Source organism: Antechinus flavipes, chromosome 1, assembly GCF_016432865.1.
Source record: "Antechinus flavipes isolate AdamAnt ecotype Samford, QLD, Australia chromosome 1, AdamAnt_v2, whole genome shotgun sequence".
Taxonomy (NCBI): domain Eukaryota; kingdom Metazoa; phylum Chordata; class Mammalia; order Dasyuromorphia; family Dasyuridae; genus Antechinus; species Antechinus flavipes.
The window spans coordinates 561376994-561400921 of NC_067398.1; the positions used below are offsets into that span (position 1 = coordinate 561376994).

At 36.5% G+C, this 23928-nt stretch overlaps 1 protein-coding gene across 1 annotated transcript in view; it reads left to right on the plus strand.

Annotated features, from left to right (window-relative positions):
* Window positions 1–23928, plus strand: part of LYRM4 (LYR motif containing 4) — a 223882-nt gene that overhangs the window by 38552 nt on the left and 161402 nt on the right. The window contains exon 2 of the mRNA XM_051970742.1: window positions 18690–18810. Coding sequence (XP_051826702.1) covers window positions 18690–18810 — 121 coding nt within the window. The remainder of the gene's footprint in view (window positions 1–18689; window positions 18811–23928) is intronic.

Consider the following 23928-nt stretch of genomic DNA (forward strand, 5'->3'; position numbering starts at 1 on the left):
ATGGATGGTGAAAGGAAGCAGGCAGCAGGAAGAAGAGGAGTGGAGAAGGAATGAGTCACTTAGATTGTTGCTGTTGCTCCCATTGGAGGTGGGAGTACTGCAGCAACACTGAACCCACAAGGTGGAAGAGTTCATAGGGAACAGAAGTTTGAGGTCTTGTTTTCTACAGTTTTGGGGGGAAACAGACCACCTCCTCTGTGCCACCTTATAGTTAGTTCATTAATGTATTTAAATCATCCCCAAGTTATAGGCGCTTTATGGATGTTGCGCTGACCTGGAGCTGGGCAGATCTGGATTTTGTCTGGAATTTACATATCAGAGCCAGAACACTGATCCAGCAGCACCTGTATGGTGTCTCCTGATATGGCATATAATTACTAGGATGTCCGTTTTAGCTAATACATGATACAATTAGGGTAGCTGAATGGGGCAGTAGAAATCATCTTTCTGACTTTTAAGTCTTTTAGACACTTTCTAGCCTGCATGACCCTGGGCAAATCAGGTAACCCTGTTTCCTCTTCTGTAAAATGATCTGGAGAAGGAAATGGCAAACCACTCCAGTACCTTTGCCAAGGGCACACCAAAAAGGAGTCAGGAAAAAATCAGGAGAAAGTGACTGAACAATGACAATGAAATGATGCACTTTACAAATTATGCCCCTTTGATCTTTAGGACTGTTTGTACATGACTGCCAGGTTCCCTTTTTCAATCTTACTTCACACTGTTGCTCCTTTATATTGGCTCTCCACAAAACTTACTATACTGACTGGTAGGAGTGTGGGGACAGGAACCAGAGGGACCAGAACAGATATGATTTTTTTTTTTTTTTTTGACTGAGGCAATTGGGGTTAAACAACTTGCCCAGGGTCACACAGCTAGGAAGTGTTAAGTGGCTGAGGTCAGATTTGAACTCATGTTTTTCTGACTTCAGGGCTGGAGCTCTATCCATTGCGCCACCTAGCTGCTCCAAGATACAATTTTGAAATACTTCCCATGATTCTATCTCTTATTCAGTCATAAACTCTTTCCTTATCCGTAAATCTGATGAGTAAATTTTTCCATGCTCCTCTAATTTACTTATATCACCTTTTCTGTCTAAATCATATACTCATCTTGATTTTATCTTGGTATATATCATGAGATATATAAATCTATCTCTAATTTTTGCCAAAATATTCCCAGCAATTTTTGTTGAATCGTACATTCTTCCTCAGCACTTGGATTTTGGGGCTTATCAAATATTAGATTATTATGATTTTTTTCTGTTGTATATTGTATATCTAAAATATCCTACTGATCCATCATTCTATTCCTTAGCCAGTATATTACTGTTTTATAAGACAGATTGATATCTGATACACTTAGGCCATCTTTACCTTTTCTTTTTTCATTGATTCCCTTGATGTTCTTGACCTTTTGTTCTTCCATATGGATTCTGTTATTTTTTTTTTTAGCGCCATAAAATAATTCTTTGGTAGTTTGGTTGGTATGCCAGGGAATAGGTAAATTAATTGAGTAGAAATTTATTATAATTATTATATTGGCTTGAATTACCCATGAGTAATTTTATTCTATCTCTTCCTGCTGGGTTTTGTTAGTTATATATAGAAATGATAATGATTCCTGTCAGTTTATTTTATATCCTCCAACTCTGCTAAAGTTACTGGTTCAGGAGTTGAGGATCCTTGTATTAGGATGTGTTTAAGCATTAATAAGCAAATATTTTGACTGGAGGACAAAGAATTTTCTCCCCATTAAGAAAAACAAACAAACAAACCCAGTAATAGATGTATGACTGCTTTTTTATTATTATTATTATAATAGCTTTTTATATACAAAACATATGCATGGGTAATTTTTCAACATTGACCCTTGTAAAAACTTCTGTTTCAACTTTTCCCCTCCTTCCCTCTACCCCTCCCATAGATGGCAGGTAGTCCTTGTATGATTGTTTTTTGACAACTTTGAATATTATATATCATCTTGTTTCTGGAAAATGAAATATAAAAGAAACTGAACCTATTAAGAGGAGATGTTCTGTAACCAGAAGGAGTTTGACTAATAAAAAATTTCCAGGACAGAGATCTAGGACAAGGGGATCTTCCTTTAATCACTAGAATACTAATAACTGTTGTTGATGTTGAGCTTTAAGGTTTACATTAACAACAACAATGTAATTTAGGCAGAACAAAGATTACTATCTTCATTTTACAGATTAGGAAACTGAGTCTCTGTGCAAATGATTTGCAGATCTATTTATCCAGCCTTAGCCCCTCTACCAACTTCAGTCTCACATCTTCAAATACTTATTGAACATCTCAACCTGCATTCCTCTTAAATATCCTTAACCCAACTTATTGAAAACTTAATTCACAGTCTTTCCTTTTAACCTCTTCTTTCTTCCTGTCTTCCCTTTTACTGTGGAAAATACCAGCATTCCCCTGACTTACATATTCTTTTTATCATATTTGATTCCCCACTTTCTTTTGCTCTCCTTTATCCAACCTTGTTACTAAACATGTCAATTTTATCTTCATGACATCTCTCATATATATACTCTGTCTCCTGCTGCTGCCCTGCTGTAGGCCCCACCACCTCAGGCCTAGACTGTCTCTCCCTACTCCAATCCATCATCCACTCATCTAGCAAATTAATCATCCCGGAGCTCAGACTAGATCATGTCCATCCAACACTATTCAAAAAAGACTCCAGTGGCTCCCTCTTACAGATCAGATAAAGAGTCCTCTGACATTCAAAGGCTTTCTTAACCAAATCCTCTCCCTCCTCACTACCTTTCCAAGCTATTTATATTTTATTCTCCTCTAGATACTCTTTAATACAGTGACTTTGTCTTCCTGGCTTTTCCTCACCCACTTCACTCTCCAAGAATCCTTTCTTGATCCCACTGTTTTCCTTTTCCTCTGTTTTCTCCAGTTTAATTTATCTATATATTTGCATACCATCTCCTTCATTAGACTATCAGTTTGACAACAAGCTTTCTTTGTATCTCCATGCTTACCTAGAACGCAGGGTTACTTTAATAAATTTAATAAATTTTTATTAACTTGACTTGATTAATAGTGGTATTTGAGGTTTTCAGGACTCCCAAGTACTATGTATAAACCATTATGCCATGCTTTTTCTCTGGGAGAGTTTAGGAGAATGGGATAAACAGCTTTTGATTTTCTTAACCTGCAGGAGAACTAAGGAACTAAACTAGATGAAATTGATCCTTAATCTATCATTCTAGAATTTTTTCTTATTGTATTCACATTCTCTACTTTTACATTAAACTGTCTTGCCTACTTATCATTTCTTAAATTCCCATTCAGTCTTCCATCTACCTCCCTACAGATATTTTTTTCACCTTTGGACTCCTTTGGATCTCAGTTTAGATGCCATCTTTCACAGGAAGCTTTTTATGATTTCCCCAATTGCTAGTGTTCTCTGCCCCTTCCAAACATCTTGTTTTTACTTATATGTTTAAAAAAGAATATAAGCTCATTGAAGGAAAAAAATATTATGTTTTTGTTGTCCTGTTTCCAGTATCTTACTCATAGTAATTACTTATTAAAATGTTTATTTGAAATGATGGCTATTAAGAACTGCTTTAACTGTGGCCCATATCCTTTCCTTCCCAAAGGACTATTGCAGTAAGATTTACTTATTTTCTGAAGAGAGAATACATGTAAGATATTGATCACTATCATCATCTCATCCATTTTAATAAATATAAGAGATTCTTTAGCCCATCCATAGCAGAGATAAGAGATGGATAAGATTTATCAGCATTCTGGAAGTTAATATTTTCTTGAAGTAAACCTTAAAATGTGGAAAATACCAAATATTATGTCCATTTTAATTTTATCTACTAAGTATTATTCAGAGAAAATTGTTTCCTACAAAATAAAACTGCATTTGCAAATGCAGAGATGGCTTTTCCTTATCTTTTATTTCAGAGTGCATTTTTTTTTCAAATAAAATTGAATGCTAATACATAAGACAAGATATACAAGTGCCTATCTACTTCACACAAAATTTATGGGAATAAATGATGTAATGTACTGAAAATGTTTTGACCTACTTAGAAGAAAGACATAGTGCAAAGCCAGGGTGGCGGTATAATTATAAATCATGACACAGATTGGGTTCAAAAGAAAACAAAGCATCTGGAATCATAGCAATGATTTCTATAGCCATGGTATTTATTATGGCATTCCCTATCATGAATGGTCTTTGACATCCCAGAAGATTACAGAGATCAGAGTTAATTGTAGATTTACCTTTGAGAGGTAAAAATGAAGAGCTTCCAAAGGAGAGAAGGCTTCCAAATCTTGTCCAGCAAATCCAGGAACAAAATGAATATATGTGTCTTACACAAAATTATTTATATATATAATTATTTCATCCATGATGGTACCAAAAAAGTAGGTATTTGTGAGATGCCTAGAGAGATGTTAACTGGGAAATTGAGTACTTTAGCTAGGTTCACATTAAGTAGATTCACATTGGATAAGGTACTTATTAAACTCTTGTGGAAGAAACAGACAAAGAAAAAAATACCATCACAATGACATTGTAGATGTGGCAGAAGCAGGGAAGAACTGTAACTAAATTGGTTAAATATAAATATAAATATATATATATATAATTTTTATTTTAAAATAATATTTGGGGGCAGTTAGGTGTGCAGTGGATGTGCAGTAGATGCAGTGGTCCTTCTGAAGTCAGGAGGACCTAAGTTCAAATCTGACCTCAGACACTTAATACTTCCTAGCTGTGTGACCCTGGGCAAGTCACTTAACTCCAATTGCCTCAGAGAAAAAATAAATAAATAAAACTATTTGTATATATAAATAAATATTTTTATATATACATGTATAGCAAGTTCATTACTTTTACCTTTAAATGAATAAAGTTAAATTGATGAATATTGCCTCATGTCACTATATTTAGTCTCTGAGAAGACAAAGATAGAACCACTATATCATTGTTCCTCTCTGCCCTTTCATAGCCAACATGCCAGCTCTAAAACAGGGGTGGATAATAAGATTATGCCATTCACAATATTTGGAACATAAGGAGGAAATTGCAACTTCCTGATAGCCTCTCAGGAAAAATACAGACATTTGCATAGTTATAAAAATATATAGCGTGTATATATACACAGATGTATATATAAAGCAAATGAATAAAAACTACAGTGTAAAGAAGGAATAGCCCAGCTAATGGAGAGCAGTCTTTAGGGGAAAAAAAGGGTTCTCTGCTGGAACCCTCAGGGAATGAGGTATTTTGGTTAGTTCAGCTTTTCACATGGACAAAGGTTTGAGCATAGCACCTTTTGGGGGGAGGGGGTGGAAAACTGTTGCACGCTTTCTGTCCTTTTAAGTAGAAAATACAGAGCATGTTTAGATGGATCTATTATCTTTATGGGTGACCTTTCTCCAACTAAAACCACTTCCTATCTTCTCTGACTCACATCTAGGAACACTTGCAAATCAGTCATAAAACTCCCTTTCTCACAGCCCCCATAGGAACGGCCTCCCTGGGATCCTTCTCAGCCTTCACAGACACTACAGTGGGGCCGAGCTGTTGACTCCAGTCCTTCGTTTCTGGTCCTACATCAGTGTGATGACATTTCTTATACCACTTCTGGCATGCGGTATATCCCCGGCAATATGGCACAGCCCCGCTGTGCCTTCCCAGTGACCTGCAGAGATCTTAAGTTTCAGCCTTACCCACAGAGAAAACAGCAGGATGAAGAGATGGAGTTTTGCAGCACTGAGCAATTTGATGTCAAAAATGGAGTCCTTGCGTGGGATCCTGCTCTCTTTTTGTTTTCTATCAACAAGTCTGTAAAGCCTGTGTGTGCCTGTGACTTGGGGTTGCACGTCAGAGCTGCCAGGGGTGCAGCACAGGTTGTAGTTTTCCTAAGTCATCTGCTGACATTGCGTGCTAGTGACAGTATCCTCCTTCTCTTTGGTTGAATTGGTAGTTAGACAAGTTAGAACTGTGTGTAAAGGAGGAGCAAGCTGTCGACGCTGGTGCTACCATACGTATTCTCCACATATGGGAGCACCAGCTTGCCCCTCCGTGGAGGGGAACTTGGAGGGGAGCCTGATTGTCATGGTTACTAGGGGGGCACTTGCAGCTTGTGCAGAAGGACAAAGCGGTGGAGACGTTCTAGACAAGCTTGGCGAGACCCATACAAGTCAGTGTCTCACTGAGACTCACTGATATCAGTGCTCACCAGAACTTTGCTATCCAGTTCAGTTCAGCAGCCATTGCCTGCTCCATGCTAGGTGAAGAGCAGGTGGGACAAAATGAAGGCCCTGAAGTTTACTGTCTAGTAAAGAAGAGGGCATTCCAGAAGATGAGGACCGAATGTCAGAATCGTCAGATTTAGTTCTAGAAGGGACCTTAGAACTCATTTAGTTAAAACCTATTGTTTTGCAGATGAGGATAACTGAGGTATTAAAAGTATTACTGTAATTCTATGACACTGTTCTCCTTGATGTTCTTTACACAATGCTTTTCATCTCCAGACTTTTCATTTTCAGTAAATTCATCCCCTCATACCTGGAGTTCTGTCTCTTTAAGCTTCCTTGGTTTCCTTTCAGTCCCAGATAAAATATCATCTTTTGCAGGAATTCTTTTCTAACTCCCACTCTCTTAATTATAGTACTTTTCCTCTGTTGATCATCTCCAATGTATATTTTGTTTGTACCAAGATGTTTGAATTTTGCCTCACTCCCTGGAGTATGAACTCCTTAAGAGCAGGAACTATTTTTTTGCCTTATCCCACCATGCTTAGCAAAGTGCCTGGCAAAGAGTAATCACTCAATAAATATTAATTGACTGACTGTTAGGTCACACAGGTAAGAAGTAGGAGGGCAAAATTTTAAATCAAGTATCTTAGTCAAGCAATAAGTATTTTTTAAGCATTTGTATGCTAAGTGCTAAATCCAAATCTACAGTTTTCCATACATGCTATGTACTTGATAAGGTTCCTCCAACTTTAGCATTCTATAATTCTAATTCTAATTCATCGTATGGACCTTTTACTATATGTTAAACAATCAGAGCAGTAGATAGGTAAGAAGAAAGTTATAAGAGCAGTCCTTCATGGTGGAGCCAGTGATATTGATATTCCAACATAAGGCAACAACCTCCCACAGTGCTATGCCTCTTGGCTAAATTCTACCAAAGCTAAAATTCATAATCTCTCCCTCCATCCAGCATTCCCATTTCTTTGTTCATTTGTGAGTGCAAATTAATACTTTAAGAAAACCACACATGAGTGAGTTCTTCTTTACTTGTCTGGGAGGTTGTTGGCTAGGTATGGAATGAGGACCTCACAAGCTCATTCCAACTTTGAGAATACAAAATACCTATTATAGAAAATGTAAATACTATGGTATAAATTAATTGCTATATAGGATCATTGGAAAAAAAGGTCATTGTTGAAGGGGCAGGGTAAGGATCAGAAAAGGCTTTTTAAGGTGTTAGTATTTGAGTAAAATTTCAGTTCCCCACCCCCCCATCCCCTCCAAAAAAAAAAAAAATCCACCAGGCATAATATAAACAATGCATAAAAACTGGAAAATACAGGTGTCATGGTGACTGGTCCTATTCAGCTAAGAGGGAGAGTACAAGAAATGGAAAATAATTTAAGAATGGAAGCATAGGCTTCAAAGTGAAGAGCCTTGAACTTTAGGCTAAATTTTTTTGATCTTTATTTGATAGGTAATGGAACATCGCTGAAGAATTCTGACATGACTGGATTTTGCATGAGGAATATTAGTCTGACAGCCATGAAGAATGAGGGAAAGAGGGTTGCTTGGAAGTCATTGCCATGGTCTGGGCAGGAGTCACGAGGGAGCTCTATTAGAACATGGTAGTGGAAATAGGAAAGAGATGCAATACACAGGAAATTGAGGAAAAGCTTTTTTCTGATGTGACAGAGTTTTCTTCTGAACATTGTTACTGTGGTTGGCTTACTTTGGGATGTCTAAATTGCTTCAAATAACTATTCTTTTGCTTGTTTTTTGTAGTTTTCCTTTCCCCTCTTTATATCAAACTTCCATCATTTCATGCTAGGAAGTACACCAGCTTTTACTTTATCATCCTCTTAATTCTCTCCTAATCCTATGTTGGATCAGTAAATAGATATTCAAACTCATTGGAATTGTGTGTAAAATAATCATTTGCGCTGGTGTTAGAGGCCTTTTTCTTCCTGGTTCTTAGCTGTGTTCTGGAGAGATAAAGTATTGAGAGAGAGGGTATAGTGAAAAAACCAAACCAAACCAAACCACCTTCTTCCCTGTTGTCCTGATGGCTCAGGTTCCCACTTGTTCCTGATAGGACAGGAAAAGAAGAGGACTAAAGCTCTGTGTTCTGCTGACAACATTAATTATTTGAACTTGTGAACTCTTCCATCCCTTGTTTCTTCTTCCTCTTTCATTTTAATTCTGGAGATGGATGGTGGTGTTGGAAGAGGTGTGAAACCCAAATTGGCCTATTTGTCTCCTTATTAGTGTTAAAGCAGCAAAGAAATTTAAGTCTAATAGCTAAAACAGGTACTTCAGTTATTTGTACCTCCCTTATTCCAGTAAGATTAATTATTAAATGTAGATGTATACCCATCCCTCATAGTTTATGTCCATCTAGTTAATCGGAAGTCATTCAAAGGACATGTTAAATGGAGTAGTGCAATATATTATTGGGTGACTCCATTTGATTTTGAGAGAGAGGCCATAATCTAAAATTCAAATGAAAACCCTTCTAAGACCACCTGGTCATTTTAAATTCATTTTAAAGTTCACCATTTTTAAACTGATCCAAAAATCATTTGTTTAGTCCCCATAAGATTCAAAGAAGATGGTTTTATTTGTGCTTACTATTTTCTTATAGCTAATTTTGTTGGTGGATGAGGAGGAGAGCAGCTACCACACACTAAATTATTGAAAAGCTTGGATTCAAATCCTCTTAGCTCTATTACTCAGTGATTATGTGATATTGAATATTTCACATGATTGCTTTGAAGCTCAGTTTTAGTATCTGCAAAATAGTAATAACACCATTTATTCTGCCTACCGAATAGATATGGTATAAGCATAGAATAAGAAAATGTATGGTAAAACACTACATATAGATAATTTGTGGAAATTTGTATAGAAGAATTGCACATGTTTGACATATATGGCATTACTTGCCATCTAGGAAAGGGGATGGGGGAAAAGAAAGAAAAAATTTTGGAACACAAGGTTTTGCAAGGGTGAATGTTGAAAATTATCTGTGTGTATGTTTTAAAAATAAAAAGCTTGGGGAAAAAAACCCTATATATAACTCTGCAGCTATTACTATCAATCATCAAGACATGAGAGTCTAAATTCTTTGATTCTGCAACCTATGAAAAGACAGAAAACACAGTTTTCCTGCACCACATTCTTATTGGAAGTAGGTGCTTTAAGCAGCTAGAAATCTGGAGAGGTGAGAAGAGAATGGTTTGTGGGGCAGCTGCAAGGGAACTGGCACACCACTGTCAAATTCCAAGCCTGCTTGAGTTTGATTAGTGGTGATAGTCTTGTAGTCTTGTTCTTGCTGTTGTTTAAAAACAAAAAGTAAAAAGTACCAATTTGGGGCATTACAGCTATATAAATAAGCATTTCCAAAACTAAACAAAAGGAAACTAATGCGCCACACACCTTTAATCTGTATGACTTAGTGTGTGCAACTGCTAATCTTAGATGATCGGTGGCCTTTACTCTGATAAATTGGTTTACACAGTAAAAAAAAATCTGTGTTTGTAACAAAATGTCACCAGACTAAAAGTTTAATCAGGATAGATTTGGGTGATTACCAGAAGTTTAATTTCAATTTATTTACAGGTTAAAGGTTTTAAGTGGTTTCTAAATGCTGAATGTAGGATATAAACAGAAATGTCTCTGAGACAATCTATCTGCAAAGTGTGAGAAGAATACCTGCCAGAGGAGAATAGTAATTACTGGCTCTTCAATAGAGAGAGAGAACACACACACACACACACACACACACACACACACACACACACACACTTTTTTTCCCTGTAAGAATATATTTTATTTTGTGTACCTTCTCAGTAACATGCAAGACTGAATTTTTTATGCCCTATCCTGGACTAAATAAAATGTAAATGAAGGTTAGACATAAACCAGGTGAGGAGCAGCAGGAAGAAGAATCATTGTTTCTCAAGTATCCCCTGATTGTTGTACTCCATAATTTGTAATATTTTTTTGGTATGAGTTAGGTATGCCCATAAAGTTGTTCCTGATGAGGAAAAACAACATTTAAAAAAAAAAAATGACTTAGATTTATATATGAAGAAGCAACATTAAAGAAATAAGCTGGGTGAAACTGACCTTGAACTGCCCTTACAGAATTTTTTCCCTTTACTCTCCTCCATATACTCTGCTTTTAAATCATACTTTTCTATCTACTTAATTTTTTTTTTTACTTCCCATGCATTGTCTCCCACCTACCTTTGCACAGACATTCTTTTTACCTGTGAATTCTTTAGATCTCAATTCAGATGCCATTTCCTACAAAAAACTTTTTCTGATTTCCCCAGTTCCTAGTATTCTATTACTCCTCCAAAAATCATGTTTTTAGTTGTTTTAAAAGTTTGTAAGCTCACAGGAGGCAAAATATACTGTTTTTCCCCTTGTGTTTCTCCAATTTCTTTCACATAGTAGATACTTAATGTTTATTTGAAATTAAAGATATTAAGAAGATCTGCATCACCTTGACTCACACTCTTCCCTTCTCAAAGGGCTATTACAATATAATTTTCTTATTCTTTAATAAGAAAATACATGTTAGATACTGATTACCAACATCATCCCATCAGTTTCCATATTGAGGAGATAAGACCCAGCTCATCCATATCAAAGCAAAGAGATGAGCAAGATTCTTGGGAGTGATGATATTTTCTTGGGAATTAGTTTAAGATTTGAGATATACCAATAAATCCTGATTTTTATACACACTAATATTATCTACTCAACATTATTCTCTGGAATTGGTACTACAATGATTATTAAGTGTATGGGTATACACATGTATACACAGATGTATGGATATATGTATGTGTGTGTGTGTGCATATATATATATATATATATTCACACATATATATAATTATAGGAGAGTGGTCCAGCAGTAGAGCTTTGGAAGAGACCCTTCAATAGGCATGAGTCAGGCCAAGCTGTGTCTAGAGTTTGAGAGAAGGAGAAACAAATTCTGGAATGCTAGAGGCAACAAAAAACAGGTAAAAGGCTAATGTCAGTATTAGTATTTTCTGTGTCTAATTGTTTAATGTGAATACCATAAGGAACCACAAGAGAGAACATTGTGGTACAACCAAACTGATGGGGCAGGATTTTATCAGAATCTAGAATAGACTTGTGCCTAGGACCATACTCTAACCAGGGGTCCTTAAACTTTTTAAATAGGGGGCCAGTTCACTGTCCCTCAGACTGTTGGAGGGCCAGACTATAGTAAAAACAAAAACTTTGTTTTGTGGGCCTTTAAATAAAGAAACTTCATAGGCCTGGGTGAGGGGGATAAACGTCCTCAGCTACTGCATTTGGCCCACAGGCCATAGTTTGAGGACCCCTGCAAATTTTCTTGCTTATTTAATCTATTGGTTCCAAAAAATATATATATAACAGATTGCCAGATTGTTAGCAGTTCTTAAGGAAGTTTTTGTTTAATATTTTGTTTTAAATTCTGATTGGACGAATTGCTATTAAGAGTCAATGGGTAAAGAATTTTCTTTGCTGAGACTAAGCACCTTCTTTGCAACTTTGAACTTTGCAACTATAAGTTTATAGTATGTAAAGGTCCCATGAAGCCATTATGTGTCAAAGGGAGGAGAGAGAAGGGGATAAGAATTTATTTATAAAACTCTTTCTATGTGCTAAGCTCTTTACAAAATACTGTCTCATTGGATCCTCTTGGAGATAGCTATTGGTATTTTATTTATTTAACAATTAAGTAAACTGAGACAAACTAGAGGCTAGATTTGAATTAGGATTTTCCTGACTACAGTTCAGATGCTCCACCCCCTGTCTCTGACAGAACTTGAACCGAAGACTTCCTGACTTTCCTGTGGGAAAGACAGTTTAACAATGGAAATCAGTTGCCACAACAAGGAGACTAAAATAGAACTCTTAGGAGCTCTTAACTTTTTTATTTGTTTGTTTTTGACTCATGGACCTATTTGGCAGTGTGATGATAACTCTAGATCATTTTCTTAGAATAAAATACAATTTAAGTCAATAAAACAAAATGATAGTATCACCAAGGAAACCAAATATATTGTAATAAAAATGTAAAGTAACTTTTTTCTATCCAACTATATGGACCCTCTGAAATCTATCCATTCACTCCAATTTAAGAACCCCTGGCTTCAAACCTACTTCAGCCAGCTAATTGTGTGAATTCTTTGTCAAGAAGAAAAGGAGAGCAGCTTCCAAGCTATACCTGTTTAGAATATAAGCTCATTGGGAAAACTTTACAAAGGGAAATGGGGGAAGATCATTAACAATACTGCCTTTTAGAACAGCAAAAATCAGTGCAGCCCAAAGTTTACAGAAAGTTTCATAGCTTCTTAAGAGACTCAATTAAATCAAATGATGTTGAGGTCATTTAAGGATGAACAAAGGAAGAAGGACAACAAATTAATGAGAAAAAGTCAGAGATTTGTAAAGGTATTTTTCAAGAAACTCTTCCTCATCAGTGATAGTGGAGACACCCCAGTTGAACTCTTCATCTCACTGTTCTTCATGTGCCACATGAAGAGCTGCAAGTGAAATTTAAGAAACAAAAACAGGAAATTCAGATTTTGCTTCCAGCTCAGGCTTCTTTTATGTAAACTTGGCCACACTGGATCCACTTATGGGAGACAGACAGGACCTAGGCAGGAGTTGCCCTTTTTAAGAGTGGAGATGGGTTGCAGTCTGCGCCTTGGGAAGGCATATCCACACCAGTTAGCTTACAGATCCATCAGAGTATAGATGAGATTCAGAGAGAGACTTCAGAGGCCAGAAAGTCAACAGGAGTTAGATGAGTGTAGTGTAAAAACTCAGTTCCATTCAACAAAAGCATAAGCGTGCCATGGAGTGCTAGATTTTCTGCCAGAAGAATTGTATACAAACCCAGTTATACCACTTACTAACTTGTGATCTTGAACAAGTTAACAGCCTCTAGGGGCTTCAGTCTTCTCATCAGCAAAAAAGTGGATTCAACTCTGTGACCTACAAAGTCCCTTCTAGCTCATAGCTTGGACTCTGCAAATATTTATTGAATATTTATGGCACACAGGGCCCTATACTGGGTACCCAAAGGAATCAAACCATGGGCCCTACCCTTCATGAGTTTGCAGTAATTGTGTTAGAGAACACCATTGTGTATAAAAAGTGATGAGAAGGATGTTTCTGGGGGAAAAAAACATGGTAAGACGTATATGAACTGATGCTAAGTGAAGTGAGAAGAACAAGGAGATCATTGTGGACAGTAATAGCAATGTTGTAATGATGATCAGCCATTTTTTGCTAAAATGGAAATATGTTTTGCATGATTTTCCCATGTTTTGCTTTCTTTCTTAGTAGATAGGGAAGAGAGCTGGAGAGAGAGACAAGAGACACAGAGAGAGAGAGAACCAGAAATAGGCATCATCTGCTTGAAGATTAAAAAAACAAAACCTTATTCAATGTCCATTATGTAATAGGTTTTTAAGGACTTTAAAGATTAAGGCTGAAAAGGTGTTATATTTGATCCTAGAAGCAATAGGAAGCAACTGGAATTGAATGAGTAGGAGAGTGTCCTGGTCAGAACTGCGTTCTAGGAAAATTGTTTTGGCAACTGTTTAGGATGGTTTCGAAGTAGGAAGAAACTTCAAGCAAAAAAAACCAACCAATTAAGAGAAATTTTTCACCTGGAATCTCTGAATTTTAAAAACTATTTTTATAATTATTTCATCATAGCTGGTTTTGCAGTCCCATGCATTGTATTTTATGTATTCAAAAACATTTTTTCTGAGAAGAGATATATATACTTTTACTAGACTGTCCTAGGGTTGTGCCACAAAAAAATTTGGAAGCTATTGCAATAGTCCAGGTGAGAAAATGAAGGCCTGAAGGTTGTGGATATATAAATAGAGAAGAGGGAGCAGCAGATGAAGAGAGCAGATGATTTTTCCAAAGTAGTGGGTGTAGAGAAGAAAAGTAATTTTATTTGGAATATAAGCTTAGCTGTTTCGTGGCTATATCTTGCTTTTGCACATTTGATGGTGGTTGTTATTCTGTTGCCCTTTATGTGTTAATTTTTCATGCCTTATTTCAAACAGCATATGACTCATATTATGATCTTCATAATGCCAGATATTGTGAGCAGCTGGCTGCTATTTTCATTGTGGCATCCATGAATTTTTCTTTGAAACGTCCCTTTTCAGTGAAAAAGTTAAGCGCTGATGCCTTCAATGCATAGGAAGATAAACAATTTACCTAGGTATTCATACACATACATAAACATATACATACACATATATACATACACATTTACAAATATATCTTATAGAAACTGTGGTAGGGGTAAGGAATAGACTGCAATATCTAGAGGACTAGTCTACTCTCCAACATGAGGTATGAGGAGAGTGGACACAATTCCTTTGAAGTCAGGTTCACCTTTTGTAGAAAGCAAAGAGGAATCCATCTAATCTGATCAATTAGACTGAGTAAAAGAAAAGTAAAAGAAAGGCTATTCCCCTAGGGCAAAAGAAAATAATTTATGTTCTGAAAAAGGGTGAGAGGTCAAAAAAGCCAGTTTTCCATTGCCTAATAAACTGAGACAAACTAGATTAAGTGATTTGCCAAAGGTCCCACACAGTCCCACAGTTAGGAAGTGCTCCTGATTCCAGGCCCCGTATTCCATTCATTGTGCCACTCAGCTGCCCTTAAGTGTTTATAGATACTGTTAACAGACTGAGTTTCGTAAAGGAGGACCCTTATTCTTGTAACTCCTCAGTTACTGAACATAGTGCATTCTACATGACAGACATGGAATAAATATTGTTAAATGAATGATGGGTGCCTAGTCTCATCGCCATAGGTAGATTTTAAGTATGGGAACTGGAGGAGGTAGGAGAAAAATGAAAACAACAAACTGAGCACTGAGAGCCAGGGAATCGTGCCAGGCTAATGAAACTGAATGTGAATTGTTCAGTGCCTTAAGTTATTTCCATTTTTCTTCAAGTTTGGAAGAGATGAAAAATGTAGAGCCCTACACATCAACTATAGTGCTCCTGTTTTTTCTTCAAAGACATTGCGTGCCTGCCAGTGGCTTTATGAGCAGAATGTTTAGAAGTGAACACCAGGGCTTGTTTTTCTTTCTTCCTAGAAGGCCAGTACTGCATTATGAGTGGAGAATTAAAATGATGGAAATGGGTCTGGCAAGATGCTTCCCTCAGGAGAAATTGTGCATGTGACAAAATCCACAGATGGTACAAAATTGTAAAACCAATGACTCCCACTCTCCTAATCCCCCCCAAAGAAAGTGTATTTTAAAGAGGAGCAAGGTTTGGGGGGTAATATGGTGTGCCAACATCCATTATCACCATTCAAGAAGCACTTGTGAAGTTCCTGCTCTGTGCCAGGCATTATGCTAGACCCTGATTGCCCCATGATAAAAGCAAAACTGTCCCCACCTTGAAGGAGCTTGCATTTAATCTTGCATTTATAAAAATATATTAGGAAAAAATATATGTAGTACACACAAGAAAAGAAAGCAAATGACATGGGGAGGAAAGGCAGTGGGAACTGAAGAAGACAATGGAGGGCCTCCTGAATGAAGAAGGTAGAGCTTTAATCAAGTCTTGAAGGAAATGAGTAATTCCATCAGGGGAAGTGAACACAGAGTGCATTCCAGGCATAGAGGAAAACCAGCAAAAAGTCAATAGGTGGTGGAGTAACAATTCTACAGAGATAGGATGGGACTTCATTTTAAAGAGTTTTCACTGTCAAGCAGAGCAGTTTAAATTGGATCATGATAGGGCCCTCTTGTAGTTTATCAAATGGGAAGGAAAGTGACATGGGACTAGGGCTTGGGAGAGGGACTGGGCCATCTACATAGAGATTAAATTGATAGAAGCTGTTGTGGGCATCCAGTAAGAAAATATACATATATATATATATAAGTCCAGGACCCCCAGAACTTTGGGATAGACCCACAGTTAAGGGACATGTCAAAAAGACTGAACGCATGAACAGAGGCTTACTTTTAACTTACAAATGCTCTTAGAATGGTAATCAACTTCCCTTTTTAAACTTTGTTAGGTCATAAGCTAGAAAAGTGAAGATGAGCTTTTATTTTAATAAATTCTACTTGCATCACATCATGAGTGAATGGGCCTTTCTTAAAGATGTATACCATTCATTGTCATTTCTAGGGTTGGAATTAAGTGCATTTGCATTCCAGTTGGCTGGTTAAAATTGAAGAGCTTTTCTCAGGTTCATCTTACAGATGTGCCAGTTCTTTAGCTACTTTTTTTTCCCCTATAACCAGGCATTTATATTGAGATTTAGATTTGCATTTCCAAATAGAGTTGATATTTAAAGACATAATGGTTTTACTTTGACTTTTGACACATTATCTGAAATTGTTCGTGGTATAAGTGCTTTAGAGATTATAGAATGTCTTCATCCCAACAATAATAAATTAAGCAGAACAGATATTACTGGGCTCACACAGTTGTTGTGAGTTACAAATAAGATAGTATTTATAAAGCACTTAGCACAATATTGGGCCCATAGCAGGCCCGTACTCTACAAATGCTAACTATTATTATTATTTTACACCAAAATCCATATCTCTAACTCATTTTTCTATTAAAGACACCATTTTCTAAACTCATGATCCTCCACACTTTGTTTTCACTAAACGTACGTAATTTGTTGCAACTCTTACCCTTCTCTCTCCCACATCTCCCACAAATGCTCCCTCTTCTTTCCCCACTCAGCCACTGTGTCCTAATTTAGGCCCTCTCATCTCTCACATATCCTAATTGGCCTCTCCTTTACCCCACTCTTTTTCCAGACTCCACAGTTACCAAAATTATTCTCCCAAGTCACAGGTCTGACTCATGCTACGCCCCTCCTCAATAAACTCCAAAAACTTCTTTTGTCTCTGATCAAATAAGAACTCTTCTGTTTGCCATTTAAAGCTCCATCCTGGAGCCACCCAACTTATTCATTCTTAATCTCTTTTCAGTAATCTAAATTCTAGCTAGATTGGTTTTGCTTTTCCTCATACATTTCTTTTTCCATTTCCCATCTCTGTGCTTTTGCAGATCTGACATCCATGCCTAGAATGCCCTCCCTTCTTTCTTCTGCCTCTTAGAGGCCTTGTTTCTTCAGAGTTTTGCTCAAAAGCTCCCTTCTACATGAGCCTTCTCCTGATCCCCAGTATTGCTAGTTGTTCCCCCAAAATATATTTACTTATATGTATGTGTTATTACTCCATATAGAATATTATCTTCTTAAGACACGACTGTTTTATTTTGGTCCACTTACTCCTCCAGAGTCGTATACACTATCTGATCCACAAATACATATTGGTTGATTATTTAAATAAATGATTATTGATTGATTGGTTATATTAAGATATCTATTTAATTAACTGAAAACTACCCAAACCCATACAGTCTGCACACGTGTTTATTTTTCAAAAAGAGTAGCTGAATCATAGGATCACAGGATTTTAAGGGGATAGGATTGTAAAGATCTTTCATCTGGTTAATCTTTATTGTTGTCTTGTAGAGGAAACTGAAAGAAATTCTTTTCAGGAAATCACTTCTTTAGAGGAAATCACTTGCAAGAGTCTGATGTGAACTGAACTGAAATCTTGACTTAATCTGAGGCAAGAGGCAGGGAAGTCAAGAAGAGATGAGCAGGAGACAGAAAGCTCACCTAGGTCTCATATTATCATGGGTCCTCTGCCAAGATTTTAGTGAAGGAATTTGGAAAAATTAATTTCACTTTTCAGTTCCTGCTTTTCTTCTGTACAATCATGGCTTACTGGAAAGGCAGAGTAGCTTTTAAGACTTCGGTCCTGGTCCTGAATCTCCTGCTTTGCTTACTGTGTAACTGGATTCACTTCCCAGGATGTACCTCCTGTAAAATGTGAAAATCCGATGTCATGATCACAAAAGTTCCTTTCCATCAGACCATTTATACTATTCTCTGAAGGGAAGGAGGCCACACCCTCGTGGATAACTTCGACTTACTCCAGCAGTCATGGGCATAAGTCTATATGTGGAAGTCATTTCAGAGGCCACTTAGCCCAAAGCCCTTAGTTTTTAGGTGAGAAGAACCCAGGAAGTTAACTGCCTTCTCTGGGAGCTTATCACCTATAGGACAGTGAGATCCTGAGGCCCTTTTTATACTTCTATCTTGTGTATTCTCTGGGGAGCACACTGGCTTAATGTTAGGTCTGGCGGCACCCCGGTGAAAGACTCATTGTGGATGAATCTTTGATGACAAAGTAGGTCATCCATAGGAGGGATTATTGATAAAGGAAACCACTTTAATGCATTTAAAAGTCCAGACTGTGACAATCTTTTTTTTTTTTTCTTTTTTCCTCCCATCTGTTTAGAACTTATGCCATCAGAAGGATAAGAGAAGCCTTCAGAGAAAACAAAAATGTAAAGGATTCTGCACAAATACAAGTTCTAGTGAATAAAGCCAAAAGAAACCTAGAAATAATTCAACGACAGGTAAGATACATAGTTGCTTCATCAATCTATGGAGATCACTGGCTTGAATACTTGTTCTACCAATATATACTGGAACTTGATAAAATCTTAGCAGCTTATGTAATTATTGTCTATGTCCTTGCATGTATTGTATCCTTCAAGGAAGATCCACCCAAATCACTTTCTCTGTTTCTTTTATTATCTTGTGAGTCCCAGGGTAGTACTTGAATTGCTTGTGACTGGCCTACTTTTTTTTCTATCTATAAATACCCTTGATGGTGTTTTTAATGCCATTTTTTGGTGCTGTCATTGTTGATAATATGCTACATTCTACCTGTATCTACTGTCGTCTCTTGATGGAAAGATCTGTCAAACATTTACTTCCTCTCTTTCTTTTTTAAATTTAGAACATCATATCATTTTTCCATCCTTCTGCATATGTGAATTGAGTCATAAATGAGAATTGAGTCTCATTGAGTCATAAAATCCCACCCCTGTTACTCATTTACAGTAGAAGAAAACAGATGGAAATTATGAGGTCAAAGCAATCTACAATAAAACATCAGGTACCCAGAATCCTTGGAGAACAATTTGGTAGCATAACAGTTTTCCATGTACTTATCTGATAGTCCTTTACATCCTAAATTTTCATTGTAAGCAAGGGTTTCTAATGAAATTTTTTTTAAATGTGCTAAAGTATTTTCCTGCTTTCTTAGATAACAGTGTACATAGTGTAACCTTTCCTTGGTGTCAATATCATCAATATAACTACCGGTTAATATGATCTTCTGCAGATAGAGATAATGTGGGACATGGTACCAAATAAACTGTGGCTCAGAAACTTGACTTACTTAAAGAAGTCCTTTTTTTGAACGTGAATTTTGTTTTTGTATATCTTTATTATGAAAGTAGAGCAAATCCATAAACTCTCAGGCAAAATAATGAAATTGCCTTCCTGTAACATTAATTAGGGAATGAAAGACTAATCCAGGCTTCTCCCAAGTGGTTCTTTCATCCATTGAGATATCATGTTCTAAGACTGCTGTCATTAATGTCCATTTCTTAGTTTGCACCAATATAAAAAAACTGATTGGGATGACAGCTGCACAGTATTTAACAGATACCTCATCAGTTTCATCCACTCTTCTCTCTCATTTACATCTTTTAGAAAGAGGGGAATAAAAAGGATAAGATGAAAGTGAAGAATATGATCATTAATTGATAATTAACATTAATAAAGGCTTACTCCAAAACCAAGAAATTTCTCATAAGAAAAAAATTACACTTCCCTTGAAATGATATCAGACTACCATTTCCCCTAAGTTCACGTTAATTTGTCACTTTCAAAAGAATTCTAAGCATCATCACCAACAAAATATGCATTTGACCTCTGTAAAGCTAGGGACTTTCTGTAGATATCTCCTTTTTGAACTGTTCTAATATAAGTAAGATGAAGCACAGATAATTAAATCTTTGTTGCTTGGCTTTGGAATACAGCCAGAAATCTCTCCATTCCATCATGGATAAATGATGAGAGAAGTCCATGCTAGAATGAGTCCAGCTTCACTGGTGCCTCTAAGGACACAACTAACCTCAGAAAAATAAAGTCCTGCTTTTAAGAAACAAGGTGAGGTGGGCATTCTTGTGTGTTAAACTCAAAAGGATTGAATTAGAGTCAAGTAAGACATCTAATTATCTAATCATGGTGGGTGATTGTCTTTAATCTTTATTTTCTTTAGCTACTCTTGAGATAATTATTCTCTTTAAAAAATCTGTCAAAATTGCTATCATAGAAGCTCCATTAGTCTATTATAATTCCCTTCTCATAGGATTTGTAAGTATCTTTGGCATAAATACATATGATGTATCATTGTATGCCCTGTTATAAATAGGCTATAAAATTTAGTTAATATGGTAGTTAGAATTGGGAACAGAAATATGAAACCATGAAATCTAAAGATCTCTAGACTGAGAAACAAGATATCTGAATTCCAGTCCTGACTATACTACCAGTAAGTGGTACGATTGTAGTCTTTGTGACCTTAAGCAAATATTTTTGCTACTCTGAGTCTCAGCTTTCTACTGAGGGGATTGATCCAGTTATATCTAAACCACCTTCTAGCTCTAACTTTCTTGCTGTGGCTTTTATTTAATCTGTTATCACTCCTTTTTTCAATGATATTGGGGAGGAGCGGGATTATGACTTTCATTTTCTCCATGACAATAGAACAATAGAACAAAATTTATTTCATAGAGAAATTCAGTATTAATATTTACAAAAGAAATAAAGTTTACCAAACACTTTTAAGTCTTTGGAAGCTTTGTACTCTGGAACCTTTTCTGGTTTGGGGAAAGAGAGGGAAAACTTCTTCTGATGCTTTTGCATTGTAAGATTTTCAGGTGATCCTTGAATGGTTTCCTTAGTACAGCAAACAGTTAGTGTTTGATAAAGTTTCTGTATCAAAATAAAGAACAAGTGTATAATTTGCTAGCTAAGCACAAACAGAAAAAGTTTTGTGTGGCGATAGATAAATGCAGATGGAAGTACTGAACTGGATGTACTGTAGTCCTGGTTCATCTCAGGACTCATTCCTCTGGAACCCCATTTATACTCATATGTTCACAGTCCATGAAAAAAGACAATCAGTTTTACATAATTGACTGTTTTCTGCCATCTTTGCTGTTTGTTCACAAGCTAACATTTTTTAATTGAATAATTCAAATACTGAGTGCATCTGACATTAAAATTTTGAACCTGCATTTTAAAAGCAGCTAAAAACAGACCTCACGTAAAGCATTAAAACATAAAAGCAATGAAGCAGATATTGCATGTAGGGGGAATTTCTGTTGACTTTTTGTTTTCAGTATATTGTAGTTCATCTTTGAATTTCTTCTTTTGACATATCTGTAGAAGTGAAGTAATATACCCAATTTCTGGAGCCTCAGAAATCAAAACTATTATTGCTTTTATGTGCTAATTTATGAGTTAGCTTTAAAAGTGACCATTGAAATGTAATGTCCCTAAATAACTATTTGAATGTGCCTAGTGGGAAATGAGAAACTAGTGATTAATGACTGTCATCACTTGTCACATTGCATGAAGTATCTACCTTAAAGGCCATAACCAGTGCTTATAAGTTGATAAGGGAGAAGTAGAATTGCTTATCCACAGTCCTTTCATTCCAGTCAAATAATTGAATTGTTCCCAGCCCTTTTGAAAAGTAATAAGATGAGTACTTCCTCCTCTTCTTTACAAGGGTGGATGACTATGAATGTGAAGTGGTTGCATGTAATATCAGACTTGTTCATTAGTTTTGGTGAACTGTTTTTCTCTTTTTCCTAATCTTTATTATTAAGGATGCCTCTGTGAAGGGAGGAGTAGAAGATATACATTGGGAAATGTAGGTGATATAAAAACAAAAGATAAAAATAAAAAGTATTTTTAAAAATGACATGACAACTCTACTTGCCCCATTGAGCAATATTTTCCTGCATCCTATCCCACACCAATGTATATATGATTTAAGCTTTGTTTCTGGAGCCTCAGAAATCAAAACTATTATTGCTTTTATGTGCTAATTTATGAGTTAGCTTTAAAAGTGACCATTGAAATGTAATGTCCCTAAATAACTATTTGAATGTGCCTAGTGGGAAATGAGAAACTAGTGATTAATGACTGTCATCACTTGTCACATTGCATGAAGTATCTACCTTAAAGGCCATAACCAGTGCTTATAAGTTGATAAGGGAGAAGTAGAATTCTAAGAATTCTAAGAATTTCTCAAATTTATTGGCTAGGAAATAACAATAAAAGAAAGGAAATCAGCTCCTGGTGAGCATTCAAATTCAAAGATTTGGAGTCATCAGTTGAGAACATTTTCAGTCTTCTTCAGCAATGAGACTTAGGGCTCTAAGCAATTTTATACATGTGACTTTGGGCAAATCACTACCTTTCTAACCTTAAGTTTCCTCATCTGCAAAATGAGGGGATGAGTGGCTACAATGAGAGAAATGAAAAAAATCATCTGACCTTGATTAATTAAAAGTGAATAACAAACAGAGAGCAATGTAGTGAGTGTCAAGCCCACATTGGGTGAACCAGTGAGGAACACTAAAAAACAGGATCGATTGTATTGTATTGTGATAGAGAATTGTTTGACAGAAAGAAGAAGCATGAGATAGCCATGTGACAAAAGCAGAGGATGACAGGTAGTACCACTTATATCCTTGTAATATCAGGAGAAAGGGAAAAAAGCTTTCAATGTGTTTAGGTGTAACCTCTGTGGAAAACTTATTTACCAAGATGATCAGACATGGATCTTCAATTTTGAGGGAATTCATGGATTCTTGAGCTCATAGAGCTATATAAATGTTTTAGGGGAAAGAGCTATAAGTCCATATTTTCCTTCCTGTTCTCTATTATGGACCTTGCCTCATTGGATTTAAATAGATTTCAGTAGGGTTTCCCCTTGGCAATTGAAGAAGAGATTTGGAGTGCCATTAGTCTCTTGTGGCAAAGCTGGTGAAGGAAGTCTCTTCTCTCTTCTCTCTCTCTCTCTCTCTCTCTCAGTCATTGTTGGCAAGACAATGTCCTCCTTAGTAGACTGATCCTTCCCCTGGAAAATGGTCTTCTATCCAAGAGCCAATGTGGCTTGAGAAAGGGCCAAGGGCTCTTCCAGAAAGAGCAAACCTCATGTCATGATGTTCCAGGAGAAATGCCAAGAGCAGAATAGAAGTGTGTGACACAACATAGGTCAGTCTGACCCAAGCCTTGAATATTTTCAGTCATGAGGCTGCTTGTGGAACAGTATGGAAAAATTTGGTTGTTTGCATAAATTTATGAGTATTGTACATCACTTTCATGATGGTGTGCTTGCATGGGTTTTGGATAATGGACAGTGCTCTTTTACTTTCCTGCTTACCATGTGCTTGCTCCCATGCTTTTTAGCATGACGTTTTCTTTTTTCTTTTTTTTATTTTATTTTATAATAACTTTATATTGACAGAATCCATGCCAGGGTAATTTTTTTACAACATTATCCCTTGCACTCATTTCTGTTCCAATTTTTCCCCTCCCTCCCTTCACCCCCTTCCCTAGATGGCAAGCAGTCCTATATATGTTAGATATGTTGCAGTATA